General features: G+C 35.1%; 1 protein-coding gene across 3 annotated transcripts in view; it reads left to right on the forward strand.

The window, feature by feature from the left end:
• The window catches only part of ATRNL1 (attractin like 1), a 431,595-nt gene that overhangs the window by 154,785 nt on the left and 260,357 nt on the right, over positions 1-16,453 (forward strand). For all 3 annotated transcript variants that reach the window (XM_041415479.1, XM_041415481.1, XM_041415480.1), the window contains exon 21: positions 256-308. In XM_041415479.1, coding sequence (XP_041271413.1) covers positions 256-308 — 53 coding nt within the window. The remainder of the gene's footprint in view (positions 1-255; positions 309-16,453) is intronic.

Below are 16,453 nucleotides of genomic sequence, written 5' to 3' on the forward strand. Positions count from 1 at the left end.
ACTGACTTCAGGCAGGGAGCTGAAGCCCTTTTTTCAAGAGCTTGGTCACTCTGGCTTTCTTATGTTACAGAGAGCTGCCTCCAGATAGTAGCACACCCTCATTAAGAACTATATTAAATACTTCTTATTTGCATGAATTTGTGTTGGTAGTACTGAAAGTCATGCTATTTGAATAAATATTCTAGCTGCGTTTTTATTAAAGCTGTTCTGTGTTTAATGGGAATGTTTGGTTTTGTCTTTTTTTTCCCTCTGCAGCTGTGACTCTGAAAATAGGTATCTTGGAAATCCACTTAGGGGAACATGCTACTGTGAGTACTTGTATTTTTAATGCTACATACTGAAATGTTGATTGCATATTATATGATAATTTCATTTCCTTGGAAAAACAAAATGAGTTCCTGGAGATTTTCCAAAATTGAGCACGTTGATATTTTGACTGAAAAATAAAATGCCCTAGTGGTCTTCTCTTACTTTGTCCACAAGAGCACAAATTAAAGTCTTCTAAAAGTTGATTCCTTACGTCTGGCTTACAGGGACTGACCAAGCCACAGGATTATTCTCTGTATCTCATCATATGTGAATGAAAGGAATAGTAATTGTGTCAATGCTTTAAAGACAGAATTTGTGGTGGAGAAATGCAAACAGTGAAAACGGCACTCTTCCCTGGAGCGTTCTGAGTGGTTTAGCCAGTCTGCCTCCCAGGGACATGAGACACAGCTGCTCTCCACAGTGTCATAAAAGGAGGCTGTGTGTTGTCTCCATGTTCTTAATGTCGTAGAAAAGGTGCCTCTGGCAAATTTACTCTGAAGCATTGCAGTTTTGATAGTCTTAGTGAAGGACCTGAAGGGATGAAAATGCTTATTACCCATGTGCAGAAATCCCTTCGTGAGCTGTGCCAATTTTACTATGCCAATATCAAGTTCAATAGTAATTTTAATCATCATAAAAACAGATGGGATGTTGGAGAACACTGTTTTAACTTTTTTGACTTTTGCGTGTACCTGCTCCGTGTCAGACAATTGGATCCATTTGTCTGTTGTTTCTAACATCGTCCCTACTTCAACCTTGAATTTATACATAAAGACAGATGTCTGAACATACTTATAACCTCTCTTCCAGTTTTTGGCCTTGTTTCTTAGCATTTTATTTTACAACATACACAAAAGCTTTATTTTAGAGTCTCTTTAAGGCATAATTTACCTAATAAAGGAATGTTTATTTTCTTTGCTAATCTGTCTTTCTTACCTTAAATGGTTTGCATCTGCAAGGTATGTTTTACAGAACAAAATAGTAAATTACCTACTACATTACAGATGTTGATGTATCTCTAGGCCTAAAACATTTATTCCTCCTGCCAGCTATTAAAGAACATTCATGTAGGGTTTTTTGATTTTTTTTTTCTCTCAGACAACATAAGTTTGAATGTAATACTTTAAGCTGGAACATAAATTTTAAATGTTGTAGACCAAGTTGAGAATACTCCCTAAAACTGTGTCTTTAAGATACTCTTGATCAATAAATTCAATTCCATTTGTTGGTTTTTGGCATAAGAAAAGTGTCTTACTTAAAACAGAAATATTTAGAAGAATAAATTTTTGTATCTATATAACAATTAAATCAATCTTTTTTTTAGGTTTAGAGTGAGTACACAATTACACGTAGGCTGTTTTGGATATGTGTGTCAACGTTTGTTTTGTCCTTTAAAAATAAATGTTATTAAATTTAAGAGATTGAAAAGAAATGACAGTAATGAGATTTGTAGACCTCAGGCACCTCCATGAAAAAACCTTATTTTTTTGCTATCATGTTTCAGGCTGGGTCTATAAATCATGTTGGAAACAAATTGTACTATATTCAAGATGCCCTTTCACCTTTAACTCACTACTGTTATTTGTCTTCTGTCAGATTTCAAAATATTTTAAGCATCTTGTTGTTTTGAAATGATACATTTTCTTTTAATACTTCCAGCCATTCAAAGTATCTCATATAAACAATTCTCAGAATTATTTTATTGTAGTAATATGGAGACTGCACTGGTAAATATTAATGGAATTCTGCATTTGCTGGATGGTGCATCATAACGGGAAATAATCAGTTAATTTTGTGGATAACTGACTGGCCTAAGATTTCAATGACAGTTTCTTAGCAGCACAGTCCATTTCCTGCTAAATGATGTATTAAAAATATATCTATACACACACATCATGAAGATATTATCTAATTTGTTATCTATATTCTAAAATATGGCCATACCATGTTTTGGTTTTGTACAAGACAGGCATTTGGATGGTATTTTTCCTATGCTTTATTTCACTCCTCATTAAGAAACTTTCTCTTTAGATCCTTAAAATGTCACTTTACTTTTCCTTGAAGTGTATTTTTTACAACACATGAATATTATTGCTCAAGAGGAGGGAAAAATAAATTGTGTGTATTTATCAGCAGCATAAGATTGTGAGAAATTAAAATTCTAGGCACATGTGTTTCTATTACTTAGAATCAAAATCAGTGAATGCAGATAATAATTTGCTGTATGGTTAGGATCTTCATCAGGAAAACTTTTAGTCACATGCTTGAGTTTACCATCTTCAAAAAGTTCTCAGTATTTAAGTTTTGCCCTTTTTTTCACTTGTGGAAATACTGCCCTAAATTAGAATGCTCTTCTGAGCAAAACTTCAGGATTTAATCCCAAGTGTGTAGATAACTTTCTTGTGATACTGGATGACCTGGATTTCTTTTTAGCAGCAGGATGTGGATTTAGGAATACTTGTTGCCTTCGAGAACTTCTACAGGGCAGAGAATATCTTGTGAATATTCTCTGCCCTGTAGAATCTCAGCTGGTTTCATCTCCTCCAGCTCTCTGCCCATCCTGCCTAGTCCTTGCCTAGTCCTCTGCTCCCTCATGCCTGTCATTGTCATCCTTGAGCCTAGGAAGGGGGAACAGGCTGGTGTTGGTGCAGGTATTTACATCAATGGACTGATCAAGAGGGTAAATGAAAACAGAGTTTGCCACTGGGAGAGCACAGGTTGTTTTAGTCTCTTCATTATTTGTTGCCTTTCATGTGGGAGGGTAAACAGAATTTTAATTCTGTACATGGATGGTGTTGTGGTTGAAGAAGTGATCTGAGCACAGATAAAAACACAGGAAAATTATGGATGGGTCTGGCATGATTGAAAAGAATGGCATTTATGTAGGAGGTAACACACTGAAACATTGTAGGGACTTTATCTAAATACAGACACTATGCCAAAAGGATAAACAAGAGAGAGCAGCAAAGCCATCAGATCTTAGAGATCAGGTGAACAGTGCTTTAAACATCAGATTTCATTCTCATATGGCGATTCCAAACATGGCAGCACTGGACAAGAGTAGTTCTTCTGCTTTAAATTACGAAAACTTAATAGAAATAGAATAAGAAATGTGTAATGGGGCATGCAGTAGTGTATTATCCATATTGTGTGAAAATCACTGTACGTGGCTTTTTAAAAATTATTTCAATATCATTCTTTGTGACTGGATTGTGTTATTGAAAAAGCACAACTTTGAGAGCAAGAGAGTGAGAACAAGCCTCACAGATATAGAAAATAGAAAAGTACTGAATATAAGAATGTGTGAGCAGCTGCATGCTGGTCTATCTATTCTAGCACCCTGTTGTCAGGAGTGGCTGCACACAAATGCCACAGGAAGAGTATATAACAAATGGACAAACATACAGTGGTAATTCTCTCTTTACATCCAACAATTTACAGCTTAGAACTTCATGAGAGGAAGGATTTTTTGAGCTGAAAATGTCCAGTGTGCCATGGCTTAGGAATATCAGAGGAGACGTTATCAATTATTTGTTATACAAAATAAAAGCAGTATTAATACAAAAGAAAGCATTGTGATTTTAGAAGCTACAGTTTTGTTTGGCCATGTAAACATCCTTGTTAGCTGGGGACAGCTCTGCCTCTGGATTGTCTCTGTATTTCTGGTAGAGGCTCTGTATCCCTAGGCCTTTCTGTTGGGAGCCAGTCTTGCTGTGAATGATCAGAAGCTGATTCAATCAGCTCCTCTGAGTGGAGGCCAGAGATGGTTGTGCAGCTGACTTATGCATGTACACAAACCATAAATACAACATTTTGTCGTGATACATTTGTATTGGCTGTTGTTTTTGCTCCGTGGTGCCTGGGCCAGCGTGATGGATGGCAGTGACACCTCAATAGCAAAGTGTGCATCCAAATGGCTGCATTAGTTCTTCACACATCAGCATTAGGAATGCATTGCTGTCAGAGTCAGAGCTCCTGGGTGCAAGGGAACACGCAGCAAAACCAGATGGTTTTAGACAGATTGGGAGGAATCACTGGGACAAATGCCACTTCTGTGATCTTCACTTGGGTTGTGTACAGACACAAAGCTTTAAATCATAAATGGAGAAATGGTTAATCCAGTGTTCCAGAGAAAATGAAAGTTTAAATTTACAATTCATGATTGTGTTACAATGCGAGGTTTGAATTATAGGCATGCTAACAATCACTTGTTTTGAGAGGATGTGATACTTTCTACCATAAACCTCTCTTATACAGCCATAATTCTAAGGTCAAAAACTTTTCAAAATGTGTGGCTTATGTACATTCTTTTGCGTTCCAATGCAACATATCAAACAAGAAGTACAACTGTTTCTGATACTGCTACATGCAGAAGCATAAAAGCTTACCACAAATCAGTCCTGCCAGTGTAAATCACATTGTTTTTCTGCATATAGTTAGAATTTTCATGAGCTGAACACTCAAGATTTTCCCGTTTGTCCACTAAGAAAATTCCTAGCTAAGACAATGAAGTTGAAAAAAAATGCACATGGGTTTAGATTCCTTAGCTTTTCCCCCCTTTTATCCTTTAAAAAAAATTTAGAAGCATTTTTTGGATTATTTCTGGGTACCACCATTGATAGTGAAGAGCTTTTCCGTTTGCTCCTGCAGACTGGTTGCTGTTTTAAAACAGGCAGCAATAGTGAATGACAAGGCAGCGCACTTTGGAGTGGGAAACTTTCAGGCATTCCAGATTTCCTCAGCAATGTATAGCCACAATGTTGTCACAGTGTAATAAAATTGCTATAAATGAACAATTTTAATTAATCTAGTGCTCATCTTTCGGCTGGACAGACAGTTTTGTGGGCCTGTGACTGTCTTGTGGATGCAAAGAAAAATCAGGTGAAGCTTACCTTTGCATTATATGTATGTATATATATATATATATATATATATATATATATATATATATTTGTATGTATTATAGATGCAATGTAACACTAGAGTTTCCTATGCTGCAGAGCAGGCCTGCTTTTAGAGATTAGAACCTGACCTTTGAGAAGGATTAGAGAACCCAAAACTTAAGAGGTCATGAGGGATGGGTCATTTGCAAAGAGAATTAAGCTGGGGAGGGACTGAATGACTTGCAGCTTTTTATGGAATTAAAACCTATTTATTGATCATATGCCCCTGATCCAGATATTTGTTGGATTTCTAGCCTTTAAAAAAAGATGAGGCCTTAATACCTATATATGAAAAGGTTAAAAGACTGTACAAATTTTATTTTAACCGTTTTCTAGGTGTTTCTTTCTAGAGCTCTTCCTTTTTTCCCTTGCCTTAGTGTTTTATGAAATGCCATTTCATAAATTCTAGGCACATGTGTTTCTATTATTTTTTCTCTTACCTTAGTGTTTTATGAAATGCCATTTGTGGGTGGCTTCACACAGTGCCTGACCACTCTCAGCTGTTCTTCTGGGATGAAACATGCAGGGAAGGAAGGTGCTGGGCCCATCTGCAGGAGCCTTAGGGGTCAGGTGTACACATTCCACTGGCACCTCTGAGTTTTCCACTCAGTCTTCAGGACATACAAGGAGGAAAGAGAAAGCCAAAGACCACACTGCAAAGTTTAGCTTATATATAAAAAACCCCAATATTATTACAAGCCGGAAAATAGTAGTCATAGTTTTTTGTTTGTGTGTTTGTTTGATTCTTAATGGCTCAATTTTTTTTTAGCTGCTCTTTCTCTACCTAAAGTAAACCACAGGAAAGAATATGTGGTCTACTAAACATTGTGCAATGACTTTTTTGGGATTGACCTGAATAATTGGTTTATGGTTTTGCTCTGCCATTCTAAACCTTGAGCCATAAAATCATTATAGCTTATAAGACTACTGCTTCTTTCCTTGGTATAAATACAGGCAGGATAGCAATAAGCAATTCCCTCAGTATGTCAGCAGCTCACAAAGATGAAGAATGATACTTTCATGTGCAAAATTGGTGAGAAACTATGAAATGTACATTCAGTAAAAACTCTCAAGATAATATCTGGTGTCTGTGCAGGGAGCTGGGGACAAAAAAGAAAATTTTGCTTCTGGCTGAAGAGCCTCATAAGGATTCTAGTCCAGTCCTGAAGTTGTATTAGCCCCACTAGTGCTGACACACCAGGATTTCAAAAAGGGAAGAGTAAAGAAAAGTGCTAGTCCATGCCTATTCTCCATACAATTTCATACAATAGTAAATTTGTATTTTAATTTAAAACTTTTAAACCACATTTTTATCCAATGTATCTGGTGCCTGAAAAGGAAAAACTTCAAGCACTTATTTCTTTTATCTGCTTTATTAAAATTTGTCTTACTTGCTAAAAACTAGGAAGTCTAATTACTTTTTCATATCTGGTCTTTGCACTAAAGACTTTGTTAGTCTTAAGTTTTTGGTTTTTTGGTTTTTTTTTGCATATATAGTAAATTTGTATTTTAATTTAAACTTTTAAACCACATTTTTATCCAATGTATGTGGTGCCTGAAAAGAAAAAAACTTCAAGCACTTATTTCTTTTATCTGCTTTATTAAAATTTGTCTTACTTGCTAAAAATTAAGAAGTCTAATTACTTTTTCATATCTGGTCTTTGCACTAAAGACTTTGTTAGTCTTAAGTTTTTGGTTTTTTGGTTTTTTTTTGCAATAGTAGTAGTTACTAAAAAGACTATATAGACTAAAGACTTTGTTAGTCTTAAGTCTTTTTTTTTTTTTTTTTTTTTGCAATAGTAGTAGTTACTAAAAAGACTATATAATTATTAAATGTAGACAATTTTTGACAACTTCCAATGAATTTTTAGAAATATCATCTCAGTATTGTCTCAGAGCAAAAGGATAAGATAATACACCCTTATTTCTGTTGTCAAAGTGCAACTTTTGACATGGTTTGATAGTTCATCCCACTTGTTTTCCTTATTATTAGATTGTGGTTTTTTTCTTTATTTTCTGGGCTTAGTCATAGTCAAAGTTCTAAAATAAGCCAATTTTAAGTAACTTTTATCTTATCAATGTTATAATTTAATAAAAAGGAGAATTAAAATTGTTGAATGAAGTCTCAACTACTAAAAACATGAATATTGATGCATTCAGGGGCTTGGAACATGACCTCTTTTATCAATAAAATTGTAAATAAATAATTTTCAAGTAAAATGTGTACTAGAGGTTCCATAAAGCACTAGGTGGCAGACTTGTTATACTTAGAGAAAAAATTAAGCTCAAGAACATTCCAAGGAGAGTGTTTTAGAAGATAAATAGCAAGTAGCACTATAAGTAAAACTGTTAGCAGGGATTTTCCAGATATTTAAAAATTATGTTGAAACTTAAAGGGCATAAACAATAAATTTTAGCTCTTGAAAATGTGTTTGCTTTAGCTGAGTTGGGAGATGTATACCAGCAGCCACCAGCTTCACTCCTGATTTGAACAATTCATGTTTCCTTTTGGGACAACATTAATTTCAACTAAATACTTATTGTAATTGTAAAACTGTCATGCTTGACTTAAAATAATGAGTTCCACCAATTATATCTAACATTGATTGACTTTGATACCGACTGAAAAAATCTATATTATTTATAAATACAGTCAAAGTAATGACTGACATTGTCTTTTGAATATATGGACTTATACAAGAAAATTCTATTTAAAATGAAATCTTCTTAGTGCTTAAAGAGTCCAGTGGAACAGATTATAGTCTAAATCAGACAATTTTAGGATGGCTTGATAAAAGATTAGCCTCAGCAAACCTACCAACTCAGAACTTCTAAAGAGCAACAGATAAACACAGTGTTTGCCCTGAGCTAAAATAACTGCACAAACCAACTGTCGCCTTGCAGAGAATTAAAACAATAACCACATCTGAAGCTGAAGCTCCTAATAAAGTATTATGATCTCACCCCAGGCTCTCTGTACTCATTTGCCAAATGCTAGGTTGGCTTGCAGCTTTGTTAGGCAGGCTGAGGAAATGGATTTGCTGCCAATCATTTTCAGCTTTCGCTTTGAGTTGGAGAATTTTTCCATGTATGTATTTATTTCTCATTTTTGTAATTAATGTTTTTTAACATTGTGGATTTTCTTTGCTTAACAAGCCATGCGTTATTTTTGAAATGAAGATTATTTGCTTTCTCTGGTAGCTTCTGCTTATATACTAGTGAATTTACCAACTGGCATCCTCTTACAGTTACTATTTAATACCTTTTGTCAAAGCAGACAAAGTAAATTTAGTGATTATTCATTAAAAATAGCAGATATGCTGCCCTATCTCAAAGAAGTAGGACAAACTAACTCTGCTGAAACTAACTTTCTAACTGCTAAAAAGAAGAAAAACCATACCTTGTATTACATGCAGATAAAAGTCTGAATTAGAGGACTGTTCCATGGGTGCCACAATTAATTTCTGTATTATGTTAATATTTTTCTTGCAATGTAATATATAGTATTGCAGTAAAGTAGCTATAGGTCTAAAATGTGAGTATTTATAGAGGTTGATGAGGCAAGAGTGGGTGAGACCTCATTCAGAAGACATCCTTTGCTTTGTAGGGAACTTTAGCTCGTGTGTGAAGCAGTGTTTTAAATGCAAAGAAAACCAGTGCAAGTATCTACAAATACACAACATTTGATTTTGTTGATATATTGAGCTTGGGTTCATAGGGGTGGATATTTCTGAATCCTTGTACTGTGTATTCAGTGTGCTGTGTGTGTGAGAGATTCCTGAGCACTTCCCAAGGGACAGGAGCTGTCACTCCTCAGACACCTGGGAGGCCTTGGAGCTCCCTGATCCTGGAGCTGTAAGAAATAAAAGCCATGGGAAATGATCCCTCAAGGTCCCTTGGCTTTACCTTCTGACAGTCAAGGGAAAACACCTGTGGTGCTTTTGCAGTTGAATTGCTTCCCATGCTGACTGCCCAGGGAAAAGACAATTCTTGATCAGTAGGGCTTCAAGGGAAGATCTGTAGTGAAATCTTGAACCAGTTGAAAAAGGAAAAAACACACCCTGACTTCAATAAGTGGCTTGTGATATGTGGGAGATTTTAAGTCAGTCCTTTTGGGAGTTCTTGGTCAAACAAGTGCATTATTCCAAGTCAGCTGGGGTGTTTTTCTGTGCTGGAAAAGGTGGAGCACTGGAGGACAGCTGAGCCTCTTCCATTAAATGCAAATGTCCTGTAGTGCGAGTTCCACTGTTCAGGTGTGGGTCCTGAACCACCTCATCCTGAACACGTGCCTGTAAAGTCCAGAGAGTAGTCAGAGACGTTTCCAGCTTTAGAATTAGTGCTGTGACGCCCTTACAGAGTATTTGAGGGACTTTTGTGTGATCATTTAAGTAACTTGGGGGTCATTTCTATCTCAAGGTGATGATAAAACCTTGGATTATATAAACTCTAGGAAAACATAAACTAGGTTAAATGTGGACATTGTCAAATACCACTTTCTGACTCGATAACTCAGCTCCATTTCAGCATGTTGTAAGGTAGCCTCCGAGTCCTTGATATTAATTTTTTGTCACTTTTTTTTTTAGCTTGAATTGTGAATATTGTTTTAAAATATGTTCTAGAAATGTAACTCATTGACAGCAAAGTGTAGTTTGGAAGTCACTTGATATAAAGGGTAATGCTGACATGAAATGGAAGAGAAAACTGTGTGAGGTCAAAAAGCAGCAGTGTACGCTAGGAAATAGATACAATAGCAAACTAGACATTAAGGGAAAGTTGAAAAATGTATCTGTCAAAGAGTATGAAGATACGCTGGTAAAGAAGTAATATATATGTATTTGATTTGTCTTTTTATGTTATGGGGAAATAAATGTACTTTACTGTGTTAGCCCCTTAAGGAAATGCCACGGCCATCAGAATAATTTTATAAAAATGACAAACTATGCAAAATGTGGGAAGAAAAGTCTTAAAAGGGCAACAATATCATGCTTGTTTTCATCAATGATAAAACATTGAGAATTTTAGATTTCTACTAAATGATAAAACATTGAGAATTTTAGATTTCTACTTCTATTGAATAGAAATACATACTGCTTCTGTACTTGTTTTTGAAAATGTGGCCAGACAGATTTTAAAGTGCTAGAGCCTTTTCTGATGCTGGGAATGGCTAATGAAAGAGAACATGGAGAGGTCATTGCTAGAGTGAGCAACAGAATAAATGGTGGAAAGAGAAAAATGGAAACATTCTAAGGAAGGCAGTGTATGGCTACATCATGGAAATGTGTCACTTCATGTCTGTTGGCAAGGATTGCCTGCCACAGTCTCTGGTCTGTGAAGGTCAGTTGCAGTGATATGAACAATTACTGCTTTTCAAATACCAAGAACAAACAGACTGTCAGTATTTGCTATAGTTTGCTGTTCCTTTTTACATGCTAATTCAGTTCTCAGAGAATCTGTGTCAAAAAGTTTGTGCTTGATATGTACCAATGAGTAATGATGTCTCAATTGGTCTGTATTAAGCTAATAACTTGAAAAAAACCAACCAAACCATAACAATAAAAGAAGAGATTCTATTTGCACATTTTGGTTCAGAGTATTTTCTTTCCATGGCCAAATAAAGAAAAAAAAGAGTAATGAATAATGAAAGCACAGCTGTATTTAGTTCCTGGTTTATAATAAAAAATAACACCAGGAAAATATAATATTTCTTTTAATGGCTGGCAGCTGTTTCGGGTGGAAATTGAGTTTTCCAAGTCACTTTCAGAAAGCAGTCAGTGAGCTCTGCCATGGTGGCCAATGTTTCCTCTCTGAGGCAAAGAATAAATCTCCTCTGAAGGATGGGTGGCTGCACTGGGGTTGAGGAAAACAGCCTTTGGGGCTCCATTTTTCCTTCCTCCGTTATTTCAATTTGCTTATTTTAACCAAACTGTTTATTATTTTATGTACCTGACTGCCAGTCCTACAAATCAAACTTGTAGCAAGTGGGGGAATATTTATTTTTTTCTGGAGTTTTTCACTCTGTATTTTATTCCATACTAGGGTTGAGATATTTCCTCCTATCTGTCTTAAAGGCTGTGTAAAATGGATTAGGCAATATTACAGATATGTAATTTCATTTGTGAGTGTTTGGAATTTTAATATTCTATCGATATTTTTTGCTGAATTTGCACTCAGTTCTTAGCATGAGCAATGTTATTATTGAGTGAGAATGTTATTAATGAAATCAACAGATTTTACTCTAAAAATACCTAATGGTTTTTTAAAGGAAAAAGTGCTTGTGTTCTTCTTCTTTTCAAAGTTGTAATGCAATGGTGTTTCTACTGCATGGAGATGTAGCATTTCATATTTATTACAGTACAAGTATCTGTTGTAATTTGTGACTTTAAAACAGAGGACACTGCTCAAGGAGGTATATGACGTAATTTCTATCCAGTATGAAGTGCAATTTTCCTGACCTGGATTTATTTGCTATGAGAGATTTTACTTCTCAGAACTAACAGTTAAGCATACATGGTTTGAGAAATAGGATAGAATACAGCAAAGTGGAAACATCTCAACTTCAAATTACATTGTGCAGTTTGTACAAGTCATGTGGAGTCAAGCAACATGGGGTGTGTTCTGACATTTGGGTTGTGGATTTAGAGTTTCTTAAGCAAAGTTCAACTAAATAATGAGAAAAGGGAAGGAAGAGAATTTTGAAAATGTTGGGATATTGCAGGAGCACCTATTTATCTGTGTATATTTAGAGACAATTTATAAATTGTGTGTTCTGTCTCCTTGGAAGGCCTGAGTAACAAGAGGTTGTTCTTTATTTGTTAAGATCTGTGTTTGGTTTTTTGAGAAGCAGGATAAAAGCTCTGCTAATGAAGATGTAGAAGTTATTGTCTGATTAACTTCTGACTGTTCCCAGTTTATAGCAAAGCTTGAGCATCTACATGTATAAGAGCATAAACAATTTAAAAATTGCATTTGTACTTCTGCCATGCCCATATTTTCAGCATTGATCCATGTATAAATAGAAGCTTCTCAAAAAATTATTTCTATAAGGAGATGTAGTAGACTTTTAGGGATTATACAATAAACTGAAAGTTATGAGAGCAAGATCTAAAATAGCATGAAAATCTGACTGCTTTCATTTACTGCTTTCCTAGACAGGAAACATCCCTCTTTGGCAATAATACATGAAGTCAAACACTAATTTAACATTGTTGTTTCTCAGATGTGCCACTTCTGTTGTCAGAACAAGCAGATCAGAGATCGCCTCAGTGTGTAGAGAGTATATAAAAAAAGCAATAAATTAGAATCAGGTTAGTGAGTATTGGTGCTGGTTTATTGAAAAATACATGTTAGAATGGTAATATTAAGATGAGTGTTACAAAGGTGTTGACGCATTTAAATCAATATGAAAAAAATAATGGAGAGAGAAATTTTAATTTCTTCGATAATAATTTTAATGATTTTTTTCTTGGTTTTTTATTTCCATTTTTTCTCCTCACTCTTCTGACAATTTGTGAATACTGCAAGAGTTAAGGGATTAAAACGACTGTCCAGTGTGACAAAACAAAAGTACATTTATTGAGTACTCCTTGCTGTCAAGTAATAACACACTTCTGACAAGACTATGCTGTGAGTTCTGAAATGTTGCATCATTGGAGACATCTAGACTTTTTCCTACAACTGACATTTGTATACCTGCTGAGTGGTGTGCTTATTTTTCTTTGTTGCTGCTTCCTTTGCTAATATTTTGCTCATAATTCCCTAGCCATTGCTTTCCACACTTTGTTTATAGACCATAGGGCTGGAAAACCTCTCCAGCTGTTCACAGTAAACCCATCAGTTGTTATAGCATTTTCAGGAAAGAGTTTAATGAAATATTTAGGAAAAATAATTGGCTGTGGTGTGAGATTTAAAAACTTTAGGAACATCATCTTGAGATTGCATGCTTAAAAGGCTCCAGGTGATTCTATCTATACCTCAGATTTTAGATCTCAGCCACAAGTCCAGCCTTGTTTACCATGACATTTTCATACCTACACTTCTGTGACAGCTATAGTGAGGTACATCTCACCTGTTAAGCCTTGTAAAACTTACATGTCCAGACTTAATGAACCTTCTAGGTCTTTCTATTTTCAGTAATGAAAATCAAGAGTTACCCTTCTGAACATGATGCATTTCTATCATCCACTGAAAGTTTTAGTCAATACAGAGTGGCCTGAGACAATAAGCAAAATTTAGCTGAGTAAAATTCTAATACAGGTAGATTTTTCTGGCCCTCCCTTAGGATCAAAACTGACAGCTTATTAGACCTTTCCAAATAGCAGCTGAGAATCTAATAAGATAAAAGATTTATGTTTAAAATAAAATTTAGCTACCCAATTTTCTGATTATGACACTAATCCCTCAGTCTTTTCGTGGGCTTTTTAGACCAGTACATTTCTGTAAAGTATAGTAAAATGAACAATGACTTGCTGTTGCTTGTGTTTTTAAAGAGTTTGGACTTCTGTGAAATTCATTCTTCCATGCTCTTTCTTGAAATGGAAAAAGACATATAAATAGTAAATGCTGGGGTTTTTTGAAGCTCATTGCACTCTGATTACATAGAATAAAATGCAAGTTCTTAGTAAAGACTTCACAGTAAATGACTTTTTGTTTTATCACAATGGACAAGTAATGTCAGACACAAACATATTCAATATAAAAATGACAATGAGGCAGTGGATGACTGCTAGATACAGATGACAGAGGAATGAATCAGGCAGCTGCTCTGAAAGTTCAAAATAATTATCCTGACAGAAAATAGGTCTGGTGGTAACCCCCAACTTTGATGCAATACAAGGAGAATTTCATTTGGTCACAGATGAATATGATTTATAGCATTTGATAATGGTACTTGGTTTCAAAAGCAGCATTTGTACTGATAGAGAGGAAATGAATAGTTCTGTTCTCAACAAAGTCTTGCTGGAAATAGAGACCAATCACTAGAAAGAGGAGGAGAGAGACAAACTGCCTGTGCAATGAAGAGGTGAGAGTATGAATTTTAGAATCAGCATGAATAGACACATCCTTAAATAGAAAAGTGTGGGAAGACTGTGATGAGTCTGAAGTTGCAATCATGATGGAGGTTCTTACAACTTTAAGAGATTTCAGGAAGTAAAAATAGAACAGCACTAGATTTTTGAGGGGTTTATTCACAAAATAGAAGTTACTATTAATTATCAGAAAAAATGTGAAAAAAAAAGCATTTTAGTCATTGATTGAGTAAAGATCATGTGATCCTCACCTAATGGTGATAATTAAACTGGGACGGTTTATTCACAAAATAGAAATTATTAATTATCAGAAAAAAATGTGAAAAAACCCATTTTAGTCATTGATCGAGTAAAGATCATGTGATCCTCACCTAATGGTGATTTTTAAACTGGGATAATTAGGTTGTAGTTGAGAATGAGATTATCTTGTGGGTGGGTGGGTCTAGTTCCATGCTCCTTTTGTAAATCTGGCTGATACACATTGCAGCACTTTTGGCTTAAGAGCTTTTGCTAAACTTGAACTTTTGGACCTAAAATGAACAGACATTTGTCAGAAATTCTGTATATGTATGAAGCTGTTTTGCCATTTTGTTCGGCTTTAAAAATGTGTGTTAAGAAACTGCTTGAGAGGAACCATGGGTGAATGGCCAGTTAGAAACGCAGTGAATGTGTCCAGTTAGGAATGTTCTTGCTCCCTTTTTGGGAACCTAGGTTCATTCTTCCCTCCTGCTGAGAGATGCACTGGGATACTCTCTTGGAATGATTTGTTCAAAGGTAAAAGATAGCTGAGAAGTGGTTCTCTAGAATTCACTCCAGCCTGATTCTTAAATTACTTAATGAACACCCTTTACTGAAATACGCTGCATAGGCAGTCGGTGCAGGATGGTGGAAGAATGAAGGTTGCTGTCACAATAATTTTTTATTTGCTTCTTTATTAGAGCATGATTGCACAGTTTTTAATAATATTGCTATATACCAGTTCCCAAGGAACTTTCACTCCACAATGCACTGAATGAATTTGTAGGGAACGAATAAGTGATAATGTAATGGAAAGTTGAATGTGTGTTCCTCTCCTGTTTTGTTGAAAAGTGGAAAGAATTACAATGAATGATGGAAGGAGCTGCCAAATAACAATGTTCATCCATAGTGTTATATAATTCAAAGTATTATGAAAAATCAAAGTACAGGTATTTCAGATTGGCTGCTCGTTTTTAATAGATGGTTTTGTCCTTGGTCTCTTTGTTTCATTTCCTGTCCTATAAAATGGCGCTCAAATGCCTTCTCATCTTCAGTAATGTTGTAACAAATTCATTAACTTTTGTGAAGAACTTAGAAAATTATAGTGATGAATACTATAGAAAGCCACATTAGAAATTAATTCCATCTTGAGAAAAGGACTTGTGTAGCACGTAGTAAATGAGGCATGGGCCCAACACTGAGTACTGAACATGGAACAAAGTGTTAAATAGCTGCCCATTAGGGGAGCACTCACCCAAAAATAATTTACAGGCTCCCTTGATTTGTAGTGGTTCATTTTACAGTCTTAATACTTCCCTGTAACATACCTTTTCATATATAAATTTGTCACTAATTTATACTAAACATAGTCAATCTAATTACCTTTTTTAAAAGTAATTACCATTCTAATTATACATTCTCGCAGAGTATAGAGGCACTCTAGAAATACTGAAGAACTTCTGTCTGGCCTTCTTTCTTTTGGGAGTTTTCTGTTGTTTTAAAAATCAGAGTTTTCTTCCAGTACAGAAGTTTGAGTATGGCAATTGGTCTGTTCCTTTTTGTATATGAGTACCAAACTTTCATATTAAAACATGTGATCCTTATAAGAAGTCATTGACCTTTATTAATGAAACAGAGAGGTTTCTTCAAAATTAACAGTGATACTAGGGTTAAAGGATTGCTTTGAAATTAATTTTCCTTATTTCATTGAATATCTTTCTTCACTTAATTATTGTTATGTTCTCACACATGCTCATTACTGGTATTTTGAATTGATTTTAATGACTTCTTTTGACTGTGAAAGTAGTCAAGGTTTTTGAAAAAATCAAAATAGAGATGTGAAAAAACTCAATAACCGTAAGTCTTTGTAATATTTGACCATTGATGATGTCAGGTTGGTATTGTGGTCCTTTCTCCCAATACTTCTTTTCTACTTTA

This window comes from Onychostruthus taczanowskii, unplaced genomic scaffold (assembly GCF_017590055.1).
Source record: "Onychostruthus taczanowskii isolate IOZ18803 unplaced genomic scaffold, ASM1759005v1 scaffold5, whole genome shotgun sequence".
Classification (NCBI taxonomy): domain Eukaryota; kingdom Metazoa; phylum Chordata; class Aves; order Passeriformes; family Passeridae; genus Onychostruthus; species Onychostruthus taczanowskii.